Consider the following 27,569-nt stretch of genomic DNA (forward strand, 5'->3'; position numbering starts at 1 on the left):
ATTAAACCCCCACAATCCTGTCCTGTTAGATGACTCATCATACTATGTTCATATTTTTTCGCATTTGAAAGTACTTGCTTCAATCTGACAGGGTGCAGTAAACTTATGAACATACAATCATTTTTGAGGATTTTTTTATTGCTAACACACGTCTTTGGTTTCACTATTAATCAACTAAAAAAGACAATACATTTAGTAACAACATGCAACTTTTCTTTTTTCTTCTTCTAGTCTGAGATATGCCTCTAAGTTGCACACATCTTAAACATATAAAAACACCAACATAGTCAATGTAGAAACTGGTTAAGATTTGCATCATGTGTTTTTTCAGAAATATAAGAAACAGTGGGATGCAGAGGTCGTGCATTTTTCATGTATCAGTGTTGTGTGCACCATTTAGTCAAGTTTTTATTTTTGTCATCATACACACTGTAGTGTGAGTAGACAGAGTGTAGCTGCTACAAAGGGTGTATGACAATGCAGAGGTGATTTAGATACACAAGTACACCCTGCATTTCCCACATTTCATAATAATATGGACATGTGCAATTCAATACTCTGGCCTTTTGGTGACTTTGTTAAAAAATAGAGGTTTGTATTTAGAAGGATAGTTTATAATGCTTGTAGTGGGGTTTCATGAAGTACTTATCAATAGTCAGTGTATTACCTACAGAAGATGGCAGAGGTCACACCCCCAGTTGGGAGAAACAGGCCCACCTGATAACATCAATATCAGTATAAGTGAACAATATATTTTGAGTAGTTTCAGCGCTTAACCTGACTGCCAGGTGAAGAACAGAAGCCGTCGTCCATGCCCTCTTCAAGGCCACCAAATTTAAGTGACAGAAACAACACATTTACCTCGCACAACACAGGAGTTGTTGGGCAATAGCTGCCTCGATTGGTTAGTAATTTGTATTATTGTGTAACTTTGGTTAATTTAGATTGACTAAAGTCACCCAATAACAGAGACTGACCGACAGTTACTATATAAAGATGTATATTATATTATATGTAGTCTATGCCAGCATAGACTAGTCTGGTGGCTTTAAAGAGAGAAAAGATAACAGCTTCAGTTACCTGTAAAAAAGGGCAGTCGTCGGAAAGGTAAAGGGGTACAAAATATTCTATATGATTATTTTAGTTGACTTAAATATGTTTTGATACTGGCACAACAGTTGGCTAAATTGCTTACATGTTTGCTACTCTGTGCCGACCCCATCTACTGTAGCTAATACACTCTGTGTGAATTATTCAATCGTACAACCCTACGTCCAACAATCAAAACTATCACCTTGAACCTTTTTTATATGTGGAATTTTTTGAAACAGCTCCATAAATCAAAAATGTCATTCTGTCTATGGAGCAAACATGTGAATCCATCTTGGCTCATCAATAAGTGTCCTAGTGTCCTTCACAGATCCGTCTCTACAAAGGACGACCCTCTTCGTATATAATATCGCCTCACTTCCCTCCCGTCCTCACCCCCACAGCCCTCAGGCCTATGCACGATGAGCACAGGGAAGAAGCGGGCGTCCCTATAGGTGGGCGGACTGTCGCTGAGGGCCAGCTGGCTAGAGTCAGACCTGCAGCACGGCTCCTCCACGCAGCAGGTGTCCGTCAGGTTGCTGCTGCGGCTCCCCCACAGAGCCACGGTGCGGTGGGAGCCGTACATGCGGCAGAGAGAGAAGCGGGAGGTGTCCGAGGAGAGGTGGGAGTGTAGCAGCGCTCCCCGGCAGGAGAAGATGGAGGAGCAGCTGGAGCTGGTGACGAACCTCCTCCTTCCTCCTCCATCACCTCCTTCAGTCGGCTCCCTGCATTGCTCGCAGTCCTCCTGGCTTTGCAGGGTGCCGTAACTCTGAGTAGTCTGGCTGCCCTCGAGGAGGAAGCAGTTTGAGGAGGAGTTGCATTCAGTGTCTGGTAAGGAGTTAGAGTCGGCTGTGCTCATGTTTATCAGTATAGCCTCAGAGTAGCTAGGGATCACCTGGCGGTTACAGCGTATGTGCCACTCCATCTCAGTGCTGTCCAGTGTGTCTACTCTGGGAATAACACACCCAGTATTAGGCCTGTCTTCATCGAGAGGAGACGGGCTGTACTCTAACCCGAATAGTTTCTCTATGCGGTAGTGCACATAGGCAGTGCGGTACTCTATCAGCACTCTCAGAGGCCACGACAGCATGAGCAGAGCTGCCAGCCAGAAGGCGACCTGCGAGCTGTACCAAGGCAACCGGTCAGGGTCCACATAGGCTATCAGGTTTTCTCTGAAGTCCACGTTCTTCAGCTGCATGCCCTCCCTGGCTTCCATGTAATCGTCCAAACCCTCGATTTCAGAGAAGAACCTGGCTCTCTGGTTGAGGTAATCATTTTCTGGCCCGGCCTCTGTGAAGCTGAAACATTTAGTGAAGCGCAGGCGAGTCGCCGGAAGTCCCTCCAAGCCCATGAGGTCACATGACACATCTTTCATCCCGCAGCGGCCAAAGTCAAACTCCCCCTCGGCCACATGCGTGTTCACCCTCTCATGGTACACCTGCATGGTGGTGCAGGCATCTCCATTGCGATATCGAGTGACCTGACGGGTCCGACGGACAAAGTGGTAGCTGATGGCCTTCCACCAAATGCAGGGTTGGGCCTGTCTCATGCGCAGCATGCGCTCGTACACGCTGTCCACGTCTGCTTTGCTCTGCAGCTCGCTCCTCGCTCTGCAGTGCCAGCACTCCACCATGTATAAGACGTAGAGCATGAGCAGGAAGGCCAGAGGGATGTAGATGTAGCCGCCAGAGCAGGGGCTATCATGGTAGATCATTGAGTGTCCGCTGACACCCATCCCAGAGGCGCCCCGCAGGGAGGAGGTGAACGAGGCAGAGAATGAGGAGGTGAGGGCCGAATTGAAGCTGATTTTGGTGACCCGGGTCAGCTGGCACCAGGCCACGGCGCCCAGGCAGCTGTACATGAGCAGAGAGAGCAGCAGGCAGCGCCAATGGGACTCCCGGCACACACAGGAACCGAGGGACTGCTTCACAGGATGCTGCTGCAGAGAGAGAAAGAGTAATGAAGAAAAGGCACTCAGAGCAATGAGGCCATTAAACCTGGCGACGACAAGCAGTAGAAATGCAAATGAACGGGGCAGCACTGGCCAGGCTTTCCTATACCTAAGCATAAAGTAAATCAAAATAAAGAAAGCGCAGTGGAGTTCACTCAACCACGTAGTGTCCCTGGGAGGCTGTGAGTCAAAGCAGCCGACATAAATAAACACAAGGTGTTTTCACACATCGATCCAGTTTTTGCCCAATATTATGTATTTTCAAATTTCATTTTGACTCAAATGTATTGACTCATACTTAACGTAACTATATCTAATTTGAGCTATCTCTGGGCGTTCTGCTGCATACGTAGTCTTTTTTAATATTTTCAATTATTGTATTATTTTGACTTGAGTACAATTTGAAATACTATTGTACAGCATGTTCTTTATGTACATGTGTTTTTATTGGATTGTTGTCTATAGATAAGTTGCATTTTCTGCTTATGTTGTGGGCTTTTTCGTCTTTTACCCAAGAAATACATCGAAATATTTCTCCCAGCACAGCTTAAAATAAACACACATGTTGAAGTATTCAGATTTTTTTCAAGCATCTCTGCACTACACGTATCTGTAGTAGAGTATTTGGTGGATAGCTCGGGGCAGAGAAACAGAAAGTGCTCACACTTGCAATACTGACCACAGGTTTAATTGTCCCATTCACACTTGTTATTGTTATTTAATCAGTAACACAAACTGTAAAATATGCTAGTGCGTAACCCTTTATTATTACAGAGATCAAAAATATTGCAACAATTAACGTGTGAATCTTCAAGGAGGCTAGTTTAGGAATTCAAAATAAATGTGATCCCACCTTCAAACATTTTTTTCTCCAAAAGACTATGATATTTTGTCCTGATCTTGTGGTGGCCATGGTCCTCATGAGATCCTGTGTTCTTGTTGGCTACCTCTGGTGTTTTATGGAGTGAAGCAATTTATGCTGACAACCAGCCCATCCATTACTGCGCTGACACAGGGGTGGGATGTCTCTTTGCCGGTTCCACCTCGGTTATGTATGGGGAAAACAGGGATGCATGTCTATAGTACCAGAGGATGGACTTTCCAGTTGTCCAGGCTTTCTGACTGCAGATTGGACAGATTGTAACAATGTTAGATGATGTTGTTTTATCATGTTTGTAAGTGCAAATCTAGCCCTTCAATTTAACGTTAAACTAATTTAACTAAATATGCGGGCAGATGCATATCTGCAGTAAGAATTAGCAGTTACATGGACACTGGATCTGATGGAAGACAACTCGTGCTCTCTTACTATCTGTGCATGGCTGGCTGCACAGAGCCAGTCCCCCAGATGGAATCAAAGTAATAACTCTATGACAGTAAAGTCTGAGGCATGAAGGAGCAAACACAGACATGCATCTAAAGATCAACACTTAAAATCATGGATATGACTTTATTTATTTATTATTGTATATTATACAATATTTGCAGCTTAAGAACTCTCTTTAGGAATAAATTGAATGCATTATGAGAATATCTATCCATGGATTCTTGTGTCACTGAAATTGATTCTTCTCACGAGCAGAGAGGCTGTTTGGCTGCAGGTAAGGTTGCACTGAGAGGATGTCAATCCTCTCTCAGTGCAAGTACTCCGGTGTGAACGCGCCTATAATAAAGGATTTATGTTTCAAGAGGACACAGAGATCAGAATGCATAGGATATAAATCCAAATTCGGAAGGGATTTTATACAATAAGCTTGATGAACTTGCATCTTCAATTGGGCTTATTTGCATTGCACAACAACAATGTTTATGGATCAGAATGTATTTTAATTATTAAAAGTAATCGATTGATCAGAACTATTCATAGCTGATATTTCAAAGGCTTTTGTTCAAAATTCTAAATGAACGTGAGGTAGGTGTACACCTACCTCCTCCGGGACATCACTCTCTGCCGGTGAGTTCTGCTCATCCTCCTGCTCCTCTTCCTCCGCCTCAGTGAGAGCATCGTTGACCGCCGTGTCCTCCGCAGAGTCCGGATCGGAGGAGAGCATGCTGCACTTTTTCGCATGTCAGAGACAGATTATAAACTCACTCCTTTTTCTTCACTTGCACTAGCTGTCTTGCTCCCCCTTTGTGCGCCCCCTTCAGCTCCACGGCGTCTGGGCCGGAGCCAGCGGGCTGCTGCTGCTGCACGGAGCGGGGGTCCCGCGGTGGTCCCGCCTGACCGGGCACAAGGGGGCGGGGTTGAGGGATTTCACCGCAGCAAAGACAACAGCAGTTAACCATGATGCAGTCGGCGAGGCTTGTTGTCAGTGGCCAGTTTAAATTACCTAATTACATCCATAACTTATTGCACAATGTTCATCCAGATGCACGAGCGTTCTACGCGTTACACGACATAAAATAGCGACGATTCGTTAAACTGTTCACCGAAAATGCAGATAAAAGGCGTATGCTTTCTAAGACATAAAATGACCTAAGAATATTTAGGATAAGGGGGTTGTAGAGGAAAAAATGTCGAGGTCGCTTCGCTTTCCTGTCTATCTACCCTGATGGAGCTTTTGTTTTGAAGGTGCAGCGTGGTGTCACGTTAAAAATCTTCCGTGTTGGTCAAACGAGAGTTGTGTATCACCACGGAACCAGCACTCAACTGAAGGTTAGCTTGCACAAATGTGACATATTTTAACACAACAAAGACTTCAACATTTTAATTAAAATATTTGGTGTTGAGTTGGATAACTTTAGCTTTCGCTGAGTGAGGTTTGAGATTTCAAGCTAACGTTAAATGTTCCGTTCAGCCCCGGTGCGTGCTGATGTAAACTAACCTACACGTGAAAACGGGAAAGCAACACTAAACAGGTAGCTAGCTAGTGAGCTAATGTGAGACATAAGTAATTCATTTGTTTAAGTTGTTAAAGTCGGTAGTTTTCTGTAATTTGTACACTACTAGATAACGGGAGTTACGCTTAAGATGATTAGCCATGCCTAATGTATCCTCACGTTACCCAAAAGTATAGAGAGATAAGTTAATATTGAATTGACAGTATTTTCTTAAAATGATGATGTTCAATATGCCAGAATGGAATTCAAATGTCTATGTATCTGTCAACAGGGGCGTAACACAGTTATTTTGTGGGCAGCTTTGGGCCCTTAAATCATCACAACGTATCACTCCTATATCCTATACTACTATACTCGTGTCAAAGTCTGTTTCCTCCACTGTAACGGCTTAGGTCAGGTAATGCCAAATGTTGGAGAGGTTGGATTCATGTACCAGTATAGAGTGACACAAACGGATAGGGGAAATTAGAGTTTGTCAAAAAGATGTCTTTATAATCATCTTTTGTGTCTTTCAGAGTGATGTTGCGGCGTCCTAAGCCAACTGACTCTGAGGCAGACGTCCTCAGAGATCAGGAGAAGTTTCTGACCTCTGGTGCTCCGTCTGCTGCCAGTGTGGTCCGCCGTCCTGACAAGAGGAGAGGCGAGGCTGGAGGAGGAGGAGGGGAGCATAACGGGAAGAGTGATGAAGAAAGACAGAAAGATGTTGTCACTATAGAAGGTAAGAGATCGGTCTGTTTTAAAAATAATTGTAACAACTAATTGACAATGTTCCTTAAACTCTAAATGAGGCATGGTAGTAGTCAACATTAATAATTTACACACTTCTCCGAGTGGACTATATCTATCAATCAAACTTTTTTTGTACACTGTACATACAATTATTTAAATATCTTCTATGTTTCTTCAAGATCTTCCAGACGAACTCCCGTCTCTGACGCCAGCCCCTCCGAAAAAGTCTCGCTTCAAAACTGGTTGTGTCACCTTTGAGGATGAGGATGCTGGGGAGAGGCTGGACAAAAATGACACTCACGTCAGCGCTGTGCTCTCCAGGATCGTTGTAAGTACTTGTTGTTAAATATGAGAGTGGGAAGTTTAAATCAGTGACTGTATGCTAAATGAAATAGCCTATTTTCTCTGTTGGACATATTTAGGTATACATACATACATCCGGTTTGTCCCTTACACTTTGTTGAAGTGCTTTTTTCAGTTATCCAAGCTGGCTGATATCATATTTAGCTTGACAGTTTGAAATATCATAATGTTTTACTGGCCGAATCAATAACATTATTATTTGTTTTCAGGAAAGAGATACCAGCTCGACTCCAATATCTCTACCAGCACTTACAGGCATGGCTTTCCCCAAAGTAATGCACCGCTCAGAAAACAGCAGTCAGGTAAAAAGTTATTATTCCTATTCTTTATCAAAAGGTGTGATTCTGAGTCTTAAAGTGTCTAAGAAAATGTAACCATAAAGCTAAAACACATGACAAAATATCTGTATGTACAGAAATACTGCATTCATTTGAATTATATTGTTAAATGTTATTCCTGCTTACTACTAGGTGCAACAATCTTCAGCTGGTGGAAAGAAGAGTATCTTTGCTCTTCAGATTGCAGCTCAGAGACTCAAGGAGGGAAAGGCACCTTTACATTGTGCACCTAAAGCTCCCCACACACCTGAAGACAGAGAGCAGAACCTGCAGCCTGAGAGCAGCATGGATACAGATGACAGTAAGTAAATGCGATTCATATCATAAAGTGAAGTTGGTTTTTTATGTAGGATCCTCAGGTGGTCAGTTGAATGGATCCCAGGGAAATACAGAGACAAAATGACACAAACTTTGAAACCAATTGGTGCTCTGGAGTTTTGGATGTTTGGATCACACAAATAGAAAGATTACTACGTGGCAAGTACTGGAATATATTACCAAATAGAAGGATAGTACTGCCATAGTTGGCGTTAAAAAAAATCTATCTAGCCCAGTCTTCACATTACATTTTTCCTCTCTCTCCTTCCTATTCAACAGAGCCAGCTGCATCCTCAGGTCCCAGCCTGCTCTCTGGTAAGGGGCTCGGGGTCCCAGACATCTCAGGAGAGACGATGAGGATCCACAGGGAGAACCAGGAGAAGCTCCAGGCCATGTCCAAGTCTGAGATACTACAGGAGCAGAGGAGACTTTTAACTCAGCTCGGTAGGCAATGATGTTGTCCACATGATAGTTAAATAAAATGATACACAGTATGTTGTGATGAAGACATGATATGTTGTTGAGTTTATATCCTATCTAGTAAAATACACGAGAATTTGTTTTCTTCTTTTTGTTGGTACTTCTTCTTTTAACAAGATTATTTCCGCTTCCCAGATCCTACACTGGTGAACTTTGTTAGGTCTCGAAAAGCCAAGAGCGTCCCGTCCTCTGCCTCCGCATCCGAAAAACAACCCCAGGGCAAAAGTAGCAGGGACAATTTTCCTCTTGAAAATCTGAGCAGAGAGTCAGACTCCTCCAGCGCATCTCTGCCACTTCAGAAACCCCAGGAAGTAGAGATGGAAGGAGAGGAAGTGCCACCACAACCACCACCTGCTGTGAGAGGTACGATGTATTCAAAACCTTTTTATCTGGACAGTTGTTCCTGATCCCCTGCATGTGAATGACCACGCTATATTATATTTCATATCTCGTTCATCCTCCTTATCACCTATTTAATTTACTGTGGTGTAATAGAATGAAAAACATTATCTTCCAACTTTTTTCACTCCAAATATTGAACAATTGTTGATGATCCTCCCAGTGAAAAGCATGTATCTCCAGATATGGGGATTTTAAAGGTTAATGATGAACTGAAGGGTGACATTTTACATTCTCTTACTTATTAAGAGAAATAACTCATTTAAAAAGCCTCTAGATTAGCTGGAATAAGCATCGTCACAAAGATCAAAAGCTTTTTTTCTCTGACATTACTATTATTATTTATTACATTTTATTTTGTATACCCCTGGACATAATTACTGCACTTTATTCCGTATTCCTACATAAGTACGTGTGCTGCGTGTATTTCTTGTCTTATGTTGTTTTTGTTTTGATGGCACCTTTTAAAAGGGAGAAGCTTTTCTTCTTTCATTGTACATGTATAATGACATTAAAGGATTCTATTCTATTCTATCCGTGGTTCTCACAAACAGGGTGAATATTCAAGAATAACTGAAATTGTTACCGTAGACAAATTATTCAACTAGAGGCATATTTTGAGGAAAAAGTCATCTGTGTGTCTTCATCTCCCTCTTGATGTATCTTCCTCACCTGATGCTCCCTGCTTTCCCTCTCCTCTTCCTCTCAAGCATCCCTTCTCTGATTGTATAATTTATTTGTGATGATTCTGCTGCATGGATAAAATCCCGACATTAAGCCGGTCATTGACTTCACTTTGTGTGATTAGCAGAAAGGCCGGACTGAGCCAGAAGTAGCCACTCACTGCAATTAAGTTACTGCAGATCATTCAAATAAAACTCCCAGCTCAGTGTTCCTCATGGAGTTTTTATCATCTTTTGTCCACCTCATCTTGTTTTTAAATCAAGCCTTAGTTGACTTAGTTGTCAGGTCTTTATTCTTGCAAAACAAAATAAAATACATGCAGGATTGTTTTCGTCCACGTTGAACATTTTCTTGCTTTTAATGAGAGATTTGTCCGTATTGATCTGTTGTGACATGTTTGGTCTCCCCAGAATTAATATTTGTGTATTAAAGCAGATTTACTTTAACTGGAAAATAGAAACATCTGCACCCCTACTAAAAATGTGTCTCTAATGTCTTCAGGAGGAAGCACATGTGCTGTTACTGTAGTTTCATATAGTCAGTAATCACTAGTTTGTGTTTACAGTTGTGAAGTAGTGGGAGTTCTCTATCTGGGCTGGCTAAAACAGATGACAGTTGTACCAAATTAAACTTCACACATGATTGCTAAGACTTGCTGTTTCCTTCTCTGTGTGAATCTAGAGCAGGATCTGCTGCTGAAGCCTCAGAAGACATGGGTCCACATGGATAAGGCGGAACCGGAGAAGCTGGAGTGGATGAAAGACTTGCCTGCACCCAGAAGGAAAGGAACCAAGAAGGTGCAGAGATATTTCTTACAATACCAGTGGATAACATTTTCATTGATTTAAATTCAAATCTTGTATTTAAATACGATATTCTGCATTGAGTCAACACATTGTGTGTTTCTGTTTCCGGATGCAGGCCATGCAAGCTCGGTTTGACTTTGCAGGGACTTTGATTCCACCAACGCAGGATCTGCCCACTCATTTGGGCCTGCACCACCACGGAGAGGAGCCTGAGGTCAGTAGAGAATACTTAACAAACTATTTTATAAAATATATAGAACATCTTTAGTAGGGCTGCTCGATTATGGCAAAAATCATAATCTCGATTATTTGGGTCAATAATTGTAATTGCGATTATTAAATGCAAAATTGGAGGAAAAAAATGTGAAAGGTATGTTTTTAACAGTTGATTACCCTGAACTTTAACTATAATTCAACTGAAAAACCAAAAATGATAAAAAAAAAAAAGTAATAATAAAAAAAGAATCGTTTTAATTCGATTACTTTGTTTTCGTAATCGTTGCAAGCCATAATCGTAATCGCGATTAAAATACGATAAATTGAGCAGCCCTAATCTTTAGGTCTATTCACGATGTTCCTTTGTATTTAAGATAGCTTTTAAGAAACTCATTAGAAGCTCAAATGTAAAAAAACATATTTGGATCAGCCATAGTGATTTGCTTATGTCTATTTTCTAATGTAAAATGATTGAATACATGTTCTAGTTATTATTTAAAGAGCCTGTGACATCATCCCAACAACTGTTGTGCAATGAAATATTGAGCTACTAGTCATCTCGAACCGTCAGTTTAAAAAAGAAAAAGCGATACCGTTCTGTTAAATATCAATAATTTCGAACATCGCGGGAAATTCCTTCGACTCATTTTTAAGTTTTGGGGGAAGCCGGAAGTGACGTCAATGCGGGAACGCTTCACTGTGCGGCTAGAGAGCCAAACACGGACAAAGTGTGTTGTCATGCGTAGAAATGGTGAATTACTGAGTTTTGCCACGTTAATAACGTTGTAATGAAGTTGACTACAGTATATTCATATTCGTCAGTGCTTTCATGTCAATTCGGCGACATAAACATAGTTGATCGTGGTGATTATGATGATTACATTAGGATTAAAAATCGGGAGTGAGAGCTGCTGAATTTCCTCCCGTAGGATGTGATATAAAAACAAATCGATTATTTTTGTAGTTATAAACTCAAGTGGATGAAACTACATTTATTAGTGCTTTCATGTCAATTCGGCGAACATATGATACATTAAATGATCGTGAGGATGATGATTATAAATAGTTTGTTTGTGCCGGTCTGCATTTCCTGATGAGAAAACAAACTGATGCTTTTTGTAGTTGTAGTACACCAACATGGATTAAACGTGTGTTTTTTTACCACAATGTTGGGGAAATTAATGGATAAAATGCACGGATTATTATTATTATTCCCACTCCGATCGGGACACGAGGTCCACCGTTTCCCCGCAGCGAGGCTCCCCCCGTTGACAGTTTACGTGGGCTGGGTGCAGTGGCGGACTGGCCCGGTACCGGCCCATCGGGACGAATCCCGATGGGCCGGTACCGAAGTGGGCCGGTCGGATAAGTCACTAGCACATCCCCCATAGGCGGCGCGTGAGGCTCAGGGTTGGGAAGGCTAAATAACTTATTTTACCTGACGCTGCCCGCCTCCGGCGTCTATAGAAAAGAGATCAACTCAGTGTGCGGAGTTTAAATCTCTCAAGTCATATTACAGGATAAAGGAAATACAGTTTAAACAGCCGTATGCAGAGAAGACGCCGACGTGTCGCACTTATCATTCATATTACATCATCAATCAGATCATCGATCATATAATATCACAATATATCATATATTTCCTTATCTGAGTCAGCTGAGCCGTATCTGGCCGTTCAACACTTACAGTGTCACATACTGTATGCAGAAGTATTATTTTAAGCAACACATTATGTTGACGAAACACTCGAGTCAAATGTAATTAAAGTCAGATCCACTCGTGTCTTAGACGTGAACGCGCTCTCAGCTGGTGAGAGAAACCGTCGTAGGACCGCTTAGCGAGATCTCGTGTGTTAGTTTGTTGTTGTTAGTTTGTTTGTTACTCAAACATATCCAGGGTATGTTGAACTGGCTTCGTAGTACAGAGCACAGGTGGCTAGCAGCGCTAATGTCAAAGACACAGACATTATACATTATATTTGTATTTTACCAGGATGCAGTGACACAAATATTTACATATTTACATTTACTATCTACAGCACCCGCCCGCCCCTGACATCCCCCGCTCCCCCCGTTGACAATTTATTAGCGGTACCGAAGTGGGCCGGTCGAGAGTCCCGGGATGATTTTTAGTCCCAGTCCACCACTGGCTACATGACCGTATGATCGCCCATATTGACGCACCTAATTCCTAAACAGATACAACATAAACCGATCCTTCAGCCTCATATGAGCTCTCAGACACGTTCAAAATGAAACTGTCATCGCTGTCTGAGCTTGCTGCTGTGTGCGCCGTCGTGCGTTTACATGCAGAAGCTGGGATCCTGAACGGTGCAGCTGGAGCGCTGTGCCCGCAATGACGTCACACATCATTTGGCGGGACTTGAAGAATCCCCGAGAAGATCCAGAAAATTGTCAACATTGAAGGGCAGATTAATGGTTATCAAAGTACAAATATCCAAAATCAGTTCAGTAACGGTTTTCAAGGGGACAATATTTACTCAAATTGATGGGTTTGGATGATGGGGGAAACTCGTGTCACAGGCTCTTTAAGTCGTTTCACTGTGACAGCCCAAAATATCTTTGAAAAAGGGAAGCGGTATCTAGACTAAACACCTAATTATTGTTAAAGGTTATCTTTTTAAGATGAGGCTCCAGGTATTTTCTTTAAAGTATTTGTACTCTAACATTGGTGACTTCTCCTCAGCTGGCAGGTTACTCCCTGCAGGAGCTCTTCCTGCTGTCTCGGAGTCAGCTGATCCAGCAGAGGACTCTAGCCATCAGCACTCTGGCTAACATCCTCTCAAAGGTACACAAACACACACACTGTTGCTGCAGAGGCAAATTACTTTAGTTACTCATGTGGGTTCATTTCTTCCTCTGTAGGCCCGTACCGGGGAGTACCTGTCTGTCCTGAAAGGCAGTATGGTGTCCAGTCTGCTCGACGCCGGGCTGCTCTTCCTGCTGCGCTTCGCCCTGGACGACGGTGTGGAGGGAGTGATGTCTGCAGCTGTGCATGCGCTCAAAGCTCTTCTCGTCTGTGAAGAGGATGAAGTAAGGACACTTGAAAAGTATAACGGCGTGTAATTAACCTTTGTGCATCACTTGGGACACTTGAAATATAAATGTGTTTATCATTGTGATCGTGTTAATGCATTTGGGCATAGATTTCAGGAAGAATATTACCTTTTTCTTTCCTCAGAATTATGAAAGTTTAAGTTCCTATAACAAAGACATGCAGCCAAAACACAGACACTCAAACCCTTAAGTTTTCATTAAGGTCTTCAGAACAACTTTTTGGGATGCACATTGAACAGCCTTTAGTCTTTTTCATATTATTGTATCATTTAATCTGCAAATACTCACCTGAATCTGATTAGGAAATGATTGGGTAGAGTGCAAGATCACAGTAAAGTTTTTCACAAACTGAAAAGGAAAAATGGTTTGTTGAAGAGAGGATAGACTTTGGTTGTCTGTTAAAGTTATTTTGTATTCCAGTCCAATGTCTATCCTTCTTGTTCATTTCTAAACGTTGCCCTCTCAGGAGTGTTTGGACTGCACCTTCTCCTGGTTCCGCGGCCTGGCCTCCTTCCCTCTGCTTCCATCTACTCAGGAGGAGGAAGAAGAGGAAGATGCAGGGCTGCCAGAAAATATGAAGTTCACAGCTAAGGAGAGGGAGGAGAGGAAGAAAGATCATGATGTGGCAAGGCAGGATGTTGTCAAGGTAAACATTTGGCTTTGGCTTTTTCAGATGTGTTGCATATTGTAAATGTTAAAAAGTTCTGTAGATGAAGGATTGGAGGATCATTTCTGTGATTCCTGTCTGTGTTTCAGGGCCTGCTCAAGATGAAACTGCTCCAGAGGCTGCGTTACATCCTTGAGGTGTTCCGACCTTCTCCTCCTGTGGTCCAGAACATCCTGCAGATCCTGACTCGTATCGCCAGGCACTCCTCTTCATCTGCCACCCAGGTAAAACCCAGCCACTTAAATACATAGAATGATGACAAATAAATATTGTGCATAAGGAGGACTGTTACAGTAAGTCCCACCTTGGCTATATTCAAACATTCATAGCACCCAAACATTGCCAGATTCAATAAAATGTATTTTCCTCTCAGGTGCTCAACTGTCCTCGCTTGATGGAGACGGTGCTGTCAGAGTTCCTTCCCTCTTCCTGGACCACGCCATCTTCTCCTCTTCCTCAATCTGTTTACGGACTCCCACTGGCCAGTGCCATGAAGCTGTTGCGAGTATTAGCTACCTCTGGCAGACATGCCTGTGCCAGACTGGTAAGGGCAGCTGTGGAATTTATTAGGGCAGAACAGTATAATGGACTAATTATTTATTAGACTAACTTTGTGTTAGTAGTTGTTTTGTTTACTTGATTAACTGTGTCAATACTGCTAATGCCTTTCACATATGAAAGTATCAAGTGATGTGGGAATAATGGAGACACCTTTCTCTATTGATCATGCCTGTGGTGTAACTATCGACGGTGCAGCCGAGGCAAGGCACCGGGGCCCAGAGCCGGCCAGGGGCCCATGCAAAAACATTTTTGGAGCCCCAATGGCATTAACGCAGTCTTCAAAGTAACCAAGCAACCTACATTAATTAGTAATTTGTCTGTCCAATGACCTTGCTCCCTTTCATGTCATGTGATACCTTGCGTGACGAGCAAACCGTTTAATCAACCTGTACTGTACTGTACTGTAGCTAGCAGCAGCAAGTTCGGCAGCATTATAAAAAATGTAATAGCTTGCACAAAGCACAAGAGCGGCACTCAAAAGAGAAAGGACAAGAGAGAGTGTATGTCCGTGCGTGTGTGAGCGCATCAGCGTGCGCTTATATTTGGGGCGATGGGGGGGGGGCCCAAAACAATAATTGCACCGGGGCCAATCACAACCTTGTTACGCCACTGGATCATGCTCAAGTCATTTGTTTTGCATAGTACCGTATGTGCATGGGTCTGAAATCTAACATCTGGGATCACTTATAGTTGTGACCGTCTGTAAAATGCAAAAATCACAATTAATGTTGAGTATAAAATAAGAATACTATGAAATACTACTCTTATTATTCCACTATTCCCACATGTATAAGTATTCTTGGCGCACATTTCTCTCTTTCTCCAGTTCAACTCTTTTGGTGTGAAGCAGCGTCTGCCTTGCCTGCTGAGTGTGGACCCCATTGAGCTGCTGCTGGAACCTGCCGAGGCCCTCAGGATCACCACTGAGGCCCTCAGGCTGTGGGCTGTGGCAGCCGGCTATGGCCAGGCCTGCAAACTATACATGTGAGTACACACATTCAAGCTGAGGGTTAAACTCAAAAAAGGAAATGTGCTGACGCTCAATGAAGACAATAATAATAAAAGAAGAAGGTTTGATGGCGTTGTGAAGAAGCGTGGGATCATGGGAGTTGCAGTAACAAAATCCACTTTTTCATAACTTGTATACATGAATACGTGTCTTTTCTGTGTAAAGACATTCTGAAAGTTTCATGAAAAAATATTCTTTCTCTTTTTGTCCTGATCCATTTATATAAAATCTTGTCTGAAAATTAGCTGATCAGATTTTGGCCACTTTGTGATGTCATAACTATTTTTTGGTTTGTGTAACCATTAGCCAATCACCAACCAAGGTAACCCCCACCACATTATCAACTGAATCTCCTCCTAGAGCACCATTGTGTTCTTTTTAACCAAATATCTCTCAGGGCCGTGGGGAGTGGCTCCGTAAAGGGGTGCTATCATGCAAAATGCACTTTTGTATTTGTCTTTTATACATGAATATGTGTCCCCGGTGTGTCAGGGAACTCACCAAGTGTGAGAAAACACAACCCTCTCTCTTTTCCTCCATACCCAAATACCTAAAAACGGAGCTGGAACGGATCTGATACAGACTGATACAGATTTTAAATATCTCTGACATCAGAAACGAGGAGCTCCGCCTATATGGGCAACTCTCCACCTATCAGGGGAATGAGAGGTTGCCGTGGTATGGTAACAGCATGGTAACAGCATGGTAACATGACTCGTGCCTCGCCCCCCTCCTTTGCAGGGGGGCGTGGTCAGCTGCAGCTCATTTGCCACATAGTCAGCCCTTGTGAAAACAGGGCTGAATAGAGCAAATAGAGCGAAATGAGGCATGGCTAAAATGCATGATCTGTTTGGTATTTTGAAAAAAAGAACTTCACAGACATGTTTTATATAGGTATGGCCCTACAATATATTATTCAAATATAGCTTGATAGGTCCACTTTAATTAACAGACCCAGAATCAGCAATAGAAGCGGGGCTGAAACAGAGGGGTTTATAAAAGCATACATGCTACAAAGCATGATCTGTTTTGGTATTTCGAGTCAAACATTTCAGAGACATGTTTTGTATATAACTGAGAACTATAATATATTGATGAACAAGAGTTAAATAGGGGACCTTTAAGATTGACACCCCATAGTCCTCTCTTCTGCTCATCTTTCATGACTGTACTGTCCTTGTGTTCCCACAGAGATCTGTATCCAAGCTTAGCGAAGTCGTTACAGTCGTTTCACAAAGTCCTGGCCCCCTCAGACCCTCTCCTGCCGCTGCAGCTCCAGAGGGTCCTGGCTCTGCTCTGTCTGCTCACACAGGTCACACACACCGCCGGCTGCCACCAGGAGCTGCAGGCCGGCATGGTCAGGTACGGAGGAAGATTAAAGAGGGTTTTATAAAATCTTTACACAACTTGAATCCCTTTTATCCACATGTTATGCTTTCTGTTTAGCTCCCAGGGAGAAGAGTGCCCCCCTCCTCCTCCAGTGACTTGGGGTCATGTCACAGGGTTGCAGGCATCCTTGTTGGGACATCTGAAGGGTTTTGTGAAGAGCCTTGATAACCCTGTTCAGCAGGAGAGCAGCCTGGTAGTGATACCAGCTTACCTGACCTACCTAGAGGCTTACTACCATCAACTCTCCAGACAGGTACCACTCACTGCCGCGTTTGGGCATTTAATAGTTAATGTTTGATTATAAAAGTACAGTTGAATGAACATAGTTTCATATATGTTAATGTGTGCTGAAAGTTAAAACAAATTGCAATAAGCCATGAAAATTGCAAATCAGTGCATCTCTGTTTGTTATACCAAGAACAATTTTGAAAATTGATAGGACATTGAATTCACAACTATATTTGAGGAAATCTATCAATATCAACATGGATGAACTTTGCAAAGCTCCATTAAGTACATAACAAATGGAACACAAATAATCATTAGATCAAGCTTAGTGCCAACAAAATGACAGTAAATGCAAAATGTGAAGCAAATGTTTTAACTAACATGAGTTCATTACTCTTCCTCAGAGCTGTTTCAAGCCAGTAGACACTCTTCAGGAGCTGGAGCGCCTGACGTCTGAGGTTCTCCTCCCGCTGCTGTCCCACCATGCTGTTCAGAGACTGGTGAAGAACCTAAAGTATGTCTGAATTACCGTGAGACCGGCAAAGCCATTATAGCTCTTGTTGATATTTTTTGTATTGTCCCTTACTGACAATATAGATGAAAATGTTCACAGTGCTGTCTCAGAGTTCATTTGTTGACAGCTTTTTCTATTGTTATTCACTTTATTCTCTTTTTAATACACCAGGTCTTCCTCAGTAGTGTGTAACGATCAGTCCAGTCCTCCGGGCCTAGAGCTGACTCCCAGCCTCCCTGGTTTGGCGTGCCCAGGGTGGAGGGACCGCCCGGGGCTCGTTGCTCCCAGCTCCCCCTTCCCCCTCCTCACAGGCCTGGGGCTGCTGCTGGAAACCATCACAGGCATCCACAAAGGCCTCAGCTGCAAGGTAAAGTTGAATCACTTCAGTATTTTTTTTTAATGAAAGGACAGGGACAAACAACAAGAGCCAGGAAAAAAAGAGCATGATGTTTTCTTTTATACCAATAAAGGCTTTGTTTGCCTCCTCTTGGCAGTGCGCATGTTGTTCTACCACTGAGCCAGGAACAAGTCATGTTGAATATATTTATATAACCCCATACAACACTCTCTGTCCTTTTTCAACCCTTGCCTCGGATAAGGAAGAACTCTCTCACACAAACCCACAAATATACAGGAACCTCTAAGTTACTTAATATATTTTGCTGCCATCTTGTGGTGAAATAGACAAAGTCCCATGTAGTTAATCTAATGTTTTCCCTTTTCTGTTTTTGACTTTCTCTCCCTCTTTGTAGTTCGCTGCTCTCCTCCTGTCAGAGCCTGTGGTTGGTTACCTGCGTTGTTGCAGTCAGGCCACGCCCACCCTGTCTCACACCGGAGCCTGGCTCCTCCGTCATGAACACCACCTCCTCTACCTGCTGCTGCAGCTGGCACACAGACTGGTAGGCTTCACCTTGGATCAGAAACAGTCTTGTGATACATCGAGTTTAGTCTCTGTTGCATTGTCTTCTGTGACCAACTGCCAATGTTTCAGGTTGTGGTGGTTTCTGTCAGATACCAAATCCAGGTCCTAATATTAATGAAATATTTTAATCAATTTCATATTTGCCACATAACATTATATCCTATTGTGAGACATTCATCCATTATCAGGAATTGATAAGGGAATCAGAATCGATTCAATCTTGCATACAAGAATTAAGGATCATTTATTGTAACAAACGGTTGCACAATGAAATGCAGTTTTAGTCCATTTATTCTACACAAAAAATCAAGACATGCCTAAACAAATGAATAACATGCATTTGTTTTTCATTTGCATAATAGTAGCATGACTAAATTGAGTATTTATGCAATATATGATCATATTAATTACTATCAGCCATCAAAACTCATACTATCAATCAATCAATCAATCAATCAATGTTTATTTATATAGCCCAATATCACAAATGTTACATTTGTCTCAGTGGTCTTCACAGTGTGTACAGAATATCAGTATGACAATACGACACCCTCTGTCCTTAGACCCTCACATCGTACAAGGAAAAACTTCCAAAGAAAACCCAGTTTAAAGGGAAAAATGGGAGAAACCTCAGGGAGAGCAACAGAGGAGGGATCCCTCTCCCAGGACGGACAGACGTGCAATAGATGCCGTGTGTAAATTGAAAAGATAATACATTTGCAACATAGGTAGTCCAAATGTTTGGAAATGCATGTGTGTATAATAGGAAGATGAATCCACGAGGATATCCATCGAGGACCTATGATCCAGGACCACAGCCACGACTCAAGATCCAGCGCTCGCGATCCAGGACACAGGACCACAGGATCATCCATGACTCCGGATCCCAGCGTATATAGACACCAAAAAGAAAGACATTTGGGGAAGCTGGGTTAATCGGAACATGAGAGTACACAGGTATAGACAGAGAGAAGGAAGAAGTAAGATGTCCCCCGACAAACTAAGCCTATATCAGCAAAACTAGGGGCTGAATCTAATCAGCTCTAACTATAAGCTTTATCAAAAAGGAAGGTCTTAAGCGCACTCTTAAAAACGGATAGGGTGTCTGCCGCCCGAACACAAACTGGAAGCTGATTCCACAAATGTGGAGCTTGATAAGAAAAGGCTCTGGCTCCCATTGTACTTTTAGAGATTCTAGGAACAACCAACAACCCTGCATTCTTGGAACGCAATGCCCTAGTAGGACAATAGGGTATAATGAGTTCTTTAAGGTAAGATGGCGCCTGCCCATTAAGGGCTTTGTAGGCGAGAAGAAGAATTTTAAATTCTATCCTGTGTTCTATAGGGAGCCAGTGTAAGGCAGCCAGAACAGGAGTAATGTGGTCCCTTTTCCTAACTCTGGTTAGTACACGAGCCGCAGCATTTTGAATCAGCTGAAGCGACTTGACTGACTTCTTGGTAGTCCCTGATAATAAAGAGTTACAATAATCCAGCCTAGAAGTAACAAATGCATGGACTAGTTTCTCTGCATCGTTTTGAGGCAAGATATGCCTGATTTTTGCAATGTTACGTAGATGGAAGTAGGCGGTCCTTGAAATTGATTTTATGTGGGCGTTAAAGGATAAATCCTGATCAAATATAACACCAAGATTCCTTACAGTCTCACTGGAGGCCAAATTAATGCCATCCATAGTTAGTATATGTTAGTATGTATACTACAGGCTTAGTGTGATACACTTTCCAAAAGGATCCTACAGAGGCCTTATTCCTCTTTCTGTTATTCATCCTGTGAAGCATTTACTATTATGGGCTGTTTTCATCAACTTTTTTTGTATACATTCTGGTTATTTGGGTGATTTCCAGTATCTAAGTGTTGTCCAAGCAGCCTCTGAGATGCCTAACATGATTACTGAAAATGTTCCACTTGATTATGTATGTATTTGGGGTCTGTCCCATGATAGACGTAGTGTCCGAGAGACTTCACATCAAAATGCTCAAGTTCTATAATTGTTCCCCAGAAGGGATGGACTCATGGGCTTTCCCAAACCGTGTATGAAAGTGTCTTTGTCTTTCTGACATTTCGAACACATACAGTATTTATGTTGATTACATCTATTTTATTGAGTCTTGCTGGTGTCCAATAATGTCTTCACATTGTTTTCCTAATTGGATAATTTTCCGTTGAACTTCCCTTATGTATTATTGTTTATGATTTGTGCCATTTCCCTTGCCCCTTTACAGACCCGACTGTAACTCTTTCTCCCACAATATTGTAAGGTTCTTACAGTCATTGCTCAACAGTTGGTTGGTCTGTTTTGTAAATTATAGAAGCGTGTTCTTAATGTAATTTCTATCATTAGGTTGAATCCTCAAGGTCATACACCTCCTGATCTGAACAGATGAATTAGATTATATTTTCAGAGTAAGACACAAACACACCAGCGTCATATAAATCAGCAAAAGAACATATCCCATTAAGATGCCACTTCTTCCTTTATGCTTGCACTGCTTACCCCATGCTAATCATAACGTTTTGCCACAAGGTAGAATACAATTTAACAACAAAAACAATGTAATGCTTCTTTACAATGTATGTATTCTGGTCCAGATTGCTTTGGAGTGAGACATGATGACATTCAATACATTATGCGAACACTTATGAACAACTAAATCAAAATGATAACTTTAACTGACTATTTATGTTCGAGTGTTATTGGTATTTGGGAAAACATTTTTTTATAGAAATCCAGTATAATCATGAGTCTTGTAACCCTAGACGTTCTTGACCATAGGTCAGCACATTTTACACACTTGACCTTCAGATTAACCATCCCCCATAGTGTGAGCATAGTTGTCCCGCCACTTATCGAAATGAATTTCATTTTGTTTTGTAGCACTGGTTCAGAATGTAATGAAGGTATGCCTTCCACATTCCAGCTTTGTTTAATTCCAAAGTGTTTCATGTAAGATTGTATTTTGGACAATTCTGATCTTTTCACCTCCTAAAACATTGGCTTCTTTCAGGTGTCCATTGACCCAGAAGTAGCCAAGTACGCCTCGCTGTACCACCAGGTGGCACTGGTTCTGCTGCCCTGGTTGTTACCTGGCAGTGAATATCTGGGACATGAACTGCTGTCCACCATCATCTTCAGCAAGGACTTTATATCGTAAGCTTACATTTACTTTACTTAGTTTGAACACTATCAAACCAAACAGCCTCTTCTGTTTTGATAATACATCTCGTCCAAAGTATTGCTAAATGCCGGAAAAATACGGCAGATTATTTTTTCCTATTCATAGTCACAGGTAAAATGAGACTGAGGGGATGCAAAGAAGAGTACAACAACAAGAGGCATTAGGGAAAATAAACAAGATATGATAAATAAGTAAAGAGTAAAAAGCTAAATATGTAAGGGTACATTTTAATCAAGCAGGTTATCATTGCAAAGAAAACCCAGACAGGGCGAACCGCTGCACCAGATTACTGCCTATTACATTACATGTTACTTGTTAGACGCTTTTATCCAAAGCGACTTACATACTCAATACTGTGGGCAATCCCCACAGGAGCAATTTGGGTTGAAGTGTCTCAGGGACACAACGACATGCTGACTGCAGTGGGGTTTGAACCTGTGACCCCCTGATCCCAACACTAAGGCTCTATCTACTCTTTAAACAAATCACTCATTTGAAACAAAAGATAGATTTTGAAATGGATTTGATTGATTATAAAAGGATTTGATCAAGTCTCATTGGTGGAAATGACCAATCAAAATCAACTCCTTAACTTTGTAATTAAGATAGGAGAATATTCAATTTCCACCAAAAGTGTAGTTCCTCCTCTTTATAACTGTATACTCAGTTGATATGAATTTGTTTGCTTTCTAGTGAGGGCCACAGCGGAGGACCTGAGGCCGTGGAGCTGGGGGAGCTGAAGCTCCAGGAGGAGACACACAGCTCCTCCCCCTCTCTGCAGACGGTCGGAGCTCTGCTGAGAGAGGCCTGCGTCCAGCTGCCCTCCATCCGAGGCTGCTTCCTCACTCAGCTGGCGTACCTGGAGTCGTCCGTGCTGACGTCCCGGGACGCTCTCCTCGGCCGCAGCCCCTGGATCAGCTCCCACCTCCTCCCCGAGCTCACCGGTCCCACTGTGCCATCCGATTGGCCCTACCTCCCGCTCGTCAGCCTGTATGAGAGGACAGGGTCGTCGGACGGTGGAGGGTTGGGGGTGGAGGAACTCCCTCAGTGGGCTCTGCAGGCCGTGACCCACTGTCTGCAGTGGCTGCTGCTGCTGGAGGTCTGGAGGGAGGAGGCACTGAAGGTACAGACTGACAGCCTTCTTCACTCTGACACCTCTCTGTCATGCATGTACATGTGTGCTCCTATACCTGTGTTCCAATGCATGTGTTTATTCGTACTGTTAGTGTATTCAAAATATCTATAAACAGAGTGGAAAACTGATTTTCCCCAGGGGGATCAATACAAGTTCATCTTAATGTTTATCTTAAGTCAAATATGTCAATTGTATTCTATTTAAAAAACTTTTTTTATTACAATTCTATGCTAGCTATGCAACCATGCAAAAAGCAATGCCCAGTATCCCATTTAAAGTTACTTAATTATTATTTGTGCAAAAATTCACAATTATATTTGATTAATCAATCTATACAAATACAAGTACTTCTCAAAGACTGGAAGTCACCAACTCCATCAAGCTTCAGAACGGATTGATGGAGTTGGTGACTTCCAGTCTTTGAGAAGTACTTGTATTTGTATCGATTGATTAATCAAATATAATTGTGAATTTTTACACAAATAATAATATACCTTCATGTATAAAAACTTATAATCAATAATACAGATCCTGTTGTAGTCAATCATCTCTTCTGGTGGGTCTATATTGTTGTAGTATCTAACCTCCAGAACATGTTGTCATGTTGCAGGTGATCCCTCCTGTCGCCAAGCTCGCCCGCCTGTCCTGTGTGTTCCTGTGCTCCAGTGACCTGTTCCTGGAGAGACCTGTGCAGAAACTGACCTGGGGTCTGTTCAGGCTCCTGACCAGGTCTGAACATGTTTGATATCCTTTGTTCTTTCCTTGCAAAACCTACATTTAGCACAGAGAACAGAGTTAAAGCAAATCTCTTCCATTATCAGGCGATCCAGGCTGGACTTGTTGGACCTGGACGTCCCTCCTCCGGGTCTCGCCTCCTTCCAGGACCTGTACACGGCTCTTCTGACCCAGTACGAGGCCGTGTCCTTTGGAGACCGGCTCTTTGGCAGCTGGTTGTTGTTACCCCTGCAGAGGAGGTACAGCGCCACCATGAGGCTGGCTGTGTTCGGGGAACATGTGGGAATGCTGAGGTCCCTGGGAGTCACTCTGGAACAGGTAATGATGAGGAGGCTTTTTCATGGGCTTTCACAATATCAACATAAACGTTCTATGATTATTTAACTTTTGATTTGGAACGATTACTTATCTCTCTGTGTCTTGATTCGTAGCTCTCCATCCCTATCGAGCGGTTCACCTCTCCCCCTGAAGACTCCCTGCCTCTCCTCAATCTCTACTTCCGCTCTCTGGTCACGGGGACCCTGAAGCCCCGCTGGTGTCCGCTCTTATACGTGGTTACCTTGTCTCACGTCAACTCCTTCATCTTCTCTCAGGACGCTGCAGCACAGGTAGAGCAGTGTATAGCAAACAGGCCAAACCAGATGAAGTCTGCTTGTCTATCAACTGAATAATGGAAAAAATGACTTGCTCACTTTACTTGAAACTTGTTAGAAAAACCCTTACATTTTAGAAAAGATCCAAAAAAAGCAGCAGATACAACGGTTATGTTTCACGTTCGTTAAACATTGCATGATGGCATTTATGCTGCATTTATGAATGTCATAAACTCCCCACTGGAAAATGTTACAACTCGGAAACAATAATTACCATGTTGTTTAAATCTAGAGCAATGCATATACATTTTTTTTTTGTCGCGTCCATGTTGTCTCCTCACTACGACATGAAGCTCAAAGCAGATTAGAAACGGGCTATTTGATTGGCCTTGGATATCTGGTTTATGTTTTGTGGCTTTTTGAAAGCAACCACAGGGAAACCTGGGGCAAACTGCCACACATTTTTTTTTTTTTAGCAAATCCAGAACATGCAGCATCTGCACTGAATAGAAAATGTGTTTATTGGGAAGTGTTAAACTGTTTTATGGGGATTTCTGCACATTTTATGCACAATAGAAAATAAGCTAGCTGATTTTACATGTCAAGTGTTATTGATAAACTGTCAAAGGAGCAACCTCCGAGTTGGTCTCACTTCACTTAGCAACTCAATATTCCTAATTGTGGATATAAGTCATGGTACAGTATGTGAGTCTTATTTTTGAACACCCTAGAATAAGAAACACATTCAGTGTAAATGCATGCAGGTGTGGAGTTTCTAAAGTAAACACAGAGACGTGCGTCAGGGCAGAACAGCAATGAAGCCTTTCATCTGTTAATCCCTTCGTCTCTTTTACAGGCGGTTGAAGCCGCACGACAAAGCATGCTGAGGAAGATCTACTACCTGACAGATGAGGTACATTTTCTGCTTTTTTTGTTGTTGCAATCAACAGATTTTTCTATCTGGCTGTCTGATGTCAAAAAGGCTGCGGGGTGTTTATTGAGTGTACCGACTCTTCTTTTCACCTCTGATGATGTTTTCTCTACAATCCTCTTGTTTTTCACTTTTAATGATCAGCATGCCACTCTCAGCCCTGCAGTGATATCATGTCGAAACAGTGTGTGATCATTTTCGTTTTTCTACAGATATTTGTTGAATTGATCTCAAACTACATGTAATTTAACACTACTGCATCTACTGCACTTTACTGTATTTGTTCATACAGTAAAATTGATAATGTTGAGTTTGGTTTTATCCAGTATTTGGACATTTGAACCAATGATTAGTTTTCTATATTTCAACACTTATCCTTTCAAGTGACCCGCTCAATCAAAATCAGTCGGAAGTCGCAACGGCTCATTTCAAAATAAACGTGGATTTGCGTAAGAAAAATAGTTTTTCGGGGTTCGGGTGTTTTGTTTGATTTTAACAAAGTCTTGGCTTTCAGAATATGAAACTTTTATTTCCAAAATCACACAATAAATACATTTTTGAAGCTTGTAAAGGGACGAAGACAGGCACCTCTCACTCACACTCTGCTCTTCCGCAGCGCCCCCCCTCCCTCCGGCTGAAATTATGAATGTAGGGCGTATAGTAATCATAGATAACACGGCAGGGTCCGTGACAGTCTGTTTTCATCTGATTTCAAATAAACAAAGTCTTGGCTTTCAGAATATTAAACTTGTTTCGGCAAATTCAGATGATAAATACAACTTTGAAGCTTGTAACGGCATAATTACAAGCGGAGAACGGAGTAACTTGACGTCACAGCAGGCATGACAACAGCCGGTGTTCCTCGTGAGTGTTTTCCCCGGGAAACAAACACAATACACACAAATGCAAAAATACACAAACACACACACACACACACACACACACACACACACACACACACACACATACACACATACACACAGCTTCCCTCAGACCAGTAAGCTAAACGAAAATATTTTCCCTCCGTACTACTTTGATCATTTGCTCCGCTAATCAATCAGATCGATGGATTCCAGAGAAGAGGAAACTTTGAAGGCCTTTTTCTCAAAACGATGACTCGGTGACAGTCATTATATAATGTGACATATTTTGCTTAATATTTGGAGTACAACAACAATCCTGATATCATTAGAAAGCTAGGCATCTCCTCTTTCCAACAGTGTACACAACTCAAAATGTATCTTCGGGTCAATGCGACTGATTCGATAGAGCAGGTCACATTTAAGCTATCTCATTCAACCATTTATTGATTCCCTTTAAGCTTTAGAATATAATGCATTTCTGTAGATTTTACTACCTTAACTTTACTGAAATATGGTTTTGAATGCAGGACTTTCACTTGAAGTTGTGTAGTTTTACTGTGTGTTATTAGAACTTGTACTTTTCCACCTCTGCTTTAGCTAACTGGTTAGACTTATTTCCTCCCTTGCTAACTCATTTTTAAGTCAAGTAGTTAAGTGTTCTTGTGTTACAGCTGTATCAATAATGATTTTTCAGTGTCTGTTGAGCTTCTCCTCCTCTTTTCACACTGCGCCCACCACCTATGCTCACCTCCTTTTCATTCTCTTTGTCTCATTTCCAGGTGTTGAGGAAACACTTGCTTTTCTTCCGTCTGCCGCAACTGAACTCAGAGTTTGGCTTCGATATGTTCGAGCAGTTGCCTCCAATTAGAGCAAAACGTCTGGAGAGCATCCTCAGACTGCAGATCGGCAGCGATGACAAAGATGACAGAAGGCAGTAGGCAGTGAAAAAATAAAATGGTAGTGAGCCAAAAACAGATCCAGAGAAGGAACAGTATGGGACTGTCAGGAAACCAAAGGAGAGACTAAGAGAAACACGAGTAAGAGAAAGAGTGAGACATTGAAGAGACAAAATGTCGACCATAACATTTTCTGTGGCCTCTCTTCTCAGAGAAAACCTAATCTGAGGTAGATTTGGCCTGCTCACAATGTTTAGCACTTATTTGAACCTGCTACACACATAACAAGGTTAGACTTCACAATCTAAGACTATATTTTACAGACCATCTGTTGACATTTTCTGTTAAAGTTTGTCATGATATCTGAGGTCGCATGAACCCATCTGAACTAAACAAGGCCAGTCAAACTAAAGGTTGAATATAAATGTTAAAAATGAAGTGCAGATGCAGCGAGGCTCAGGTTTTCCTCTAATACCTTTCCTCTTAGCAGACTGGCGCGATTACATGTTGAGATATTAGCACTTTCCAGTCAGCGTGTGTCTAATGATCTTGAAAAACAGTCATTCTTGGCACCTCAGAGTAAAGATAAATATTCTTCTTTACAAGTGCCTGAAATGTTCTAATAAAACATTATTTCCA

At 42.1% G+C, this 27,569-nt stretch overlaps 2 protein-coding genes across 4 annotated transcripts; one reads left to right on the forward strand and one right to left on the reverse strand.

Annotated features, from left to right (window-relative positions):
* Positions 1–117: 117 nt before the first annotated feature.
* LOC117467416 (transmembrane protein 151B) lies at positions 118–5,586 on the reverse strand. Of its 2 annotated transcripts, none has more exons than XM_034111027.1 (2): positions 4,969–5,586; positions 118–3,025 (listed from the first exon to the last, which is right to left on the reverse strand). In XM_034111027.1, exons 1-2 carry the CDS (start codon positions 5,089–5,091, stop codon positions 1,415–1,417), a joined length of 1,734 nt encoding a protein of 577 aa, XP_033966918.1. In that variant the 5' UTR covers positions 5,092–5,586; the 3' UTR covers positions 118–1,414. The 2 variants fall into 2 exon arrangements, with proteins under 2 accessions (XP_033966918.1, XP_033966917.1); XM_034111026.1 differs by having other exon boundaries at positions 118–3,028.
* A 46-nt stretch (positions 5,587–5,632) lies between these two features.
* On the forward strand, positions 5,633–27,569 carry rpap1 (RNA polymerase II associated protein 1). Of its 2 annotated transcripts, none has more exons than XM_034111653.2 (27): positions 5,633–5,696; positions 6,397–6,599; positions 6,790–6,938; positions 7,183–7,275; positions 7,444–7,612; positions 7,909–8,073; positions 8,245–8,472; positions 9,874–9,989; positions 10,114–10,212; positions 12,922–13,023; positions 13,101–13,268; positions 13,759–13,938; positions 14,049–14,183; positions 14,333–14,503; positions 15,347–15,504; positions 16,721–16,891; positions 16,976–17,171; positions 17,551–17,660; positions 17,832–18,027; positions 18,413–18,559; positions 21,607–21,749; positions 22,471–22,900; positions 23,523–23,641; positions 23,734–23,965; positions 24,079–24,255; positions 25,097–25,153; positions 26,814–27,569. In XM_034111653.2, the coding sequence occupies exons 2-27, from the start codon at positions 6,401–6,403 to the stop codon at positions 26,970–26,972; spliced, it is 4,269 nt and encodes a 1,422-aa protein (XP_033967544.1). In that variant the 5' UTR covers positions 5,633–5,696; positions 6,397–6,400; the 3' UTR covers positions 26,973–27,569. The 2 variants fall into 2 exon arrangements, with proteins under 2 accessions (XP_033967544.1, XP_033967545.1); XM_034111654.2 differs by lacking the exon at positions 5,633–5,696 and adding an exon at positions 5,703–5,899.

The sequence above is a fragment of the Pseudochaenichthys georgianus genome, chromosome 22 (genome assembly GCF_902827115.2).
Source record: "Pseudochaenichthys georgianus chromosome 22, fPseGeo1.2, whole genome shotgun sequence".
NCBI lineage: Eukaryota > Metazoa > Chordata > Actinopteri > Perciformes > Channichthyidae > Pseudochaenichthys > Pseudochaenichthys georgianus.

What these genes read in the sequence shown, in the direction of transcription:
- rpap1 (XM_034111653.2), top strand. Translation starts at nt 6,401, where the DNA reads ATGTTGCGGCGTCCTAAGCCAACTGACTCTGAGGCAGACGTCCTCAGA. An exon ending in TGCAGCTGGCACACAGACTG is followed by an intron (nt 18,560 to 21,606) that starts GTAGGCTTCACC and finishes GGCTTCTTTCAG; the next exon opens with GTGTCCATTGACCCAGAAGT. An exon ending in TGGGAGTCACTCTGGAACAG is followed by an intron (nt 23,966 to 24,078) that starts GTAATGATGAGG and finishes CTTGATTCGTAG; the next exon opens with CTCTCCATCCCTATCGAGCG.
- LOC117467416 (XM_034111026.1), bottom strand. Translation starts at nt 5,091, where the DNA reads ATGCTCTCCTCCGATCCGGACTCTGCGGAGGACACGGCGGTCAACGAT. An exon ending in AGAGTGATGTCCCGGAGGAG is followed by an intron (nt 3,029 to 4,968) that starts GTAGGTGTACAC and finishes CTCTCTCTGCAG; the next exon opens with CAGCATCCTGTGAAGCAGTC.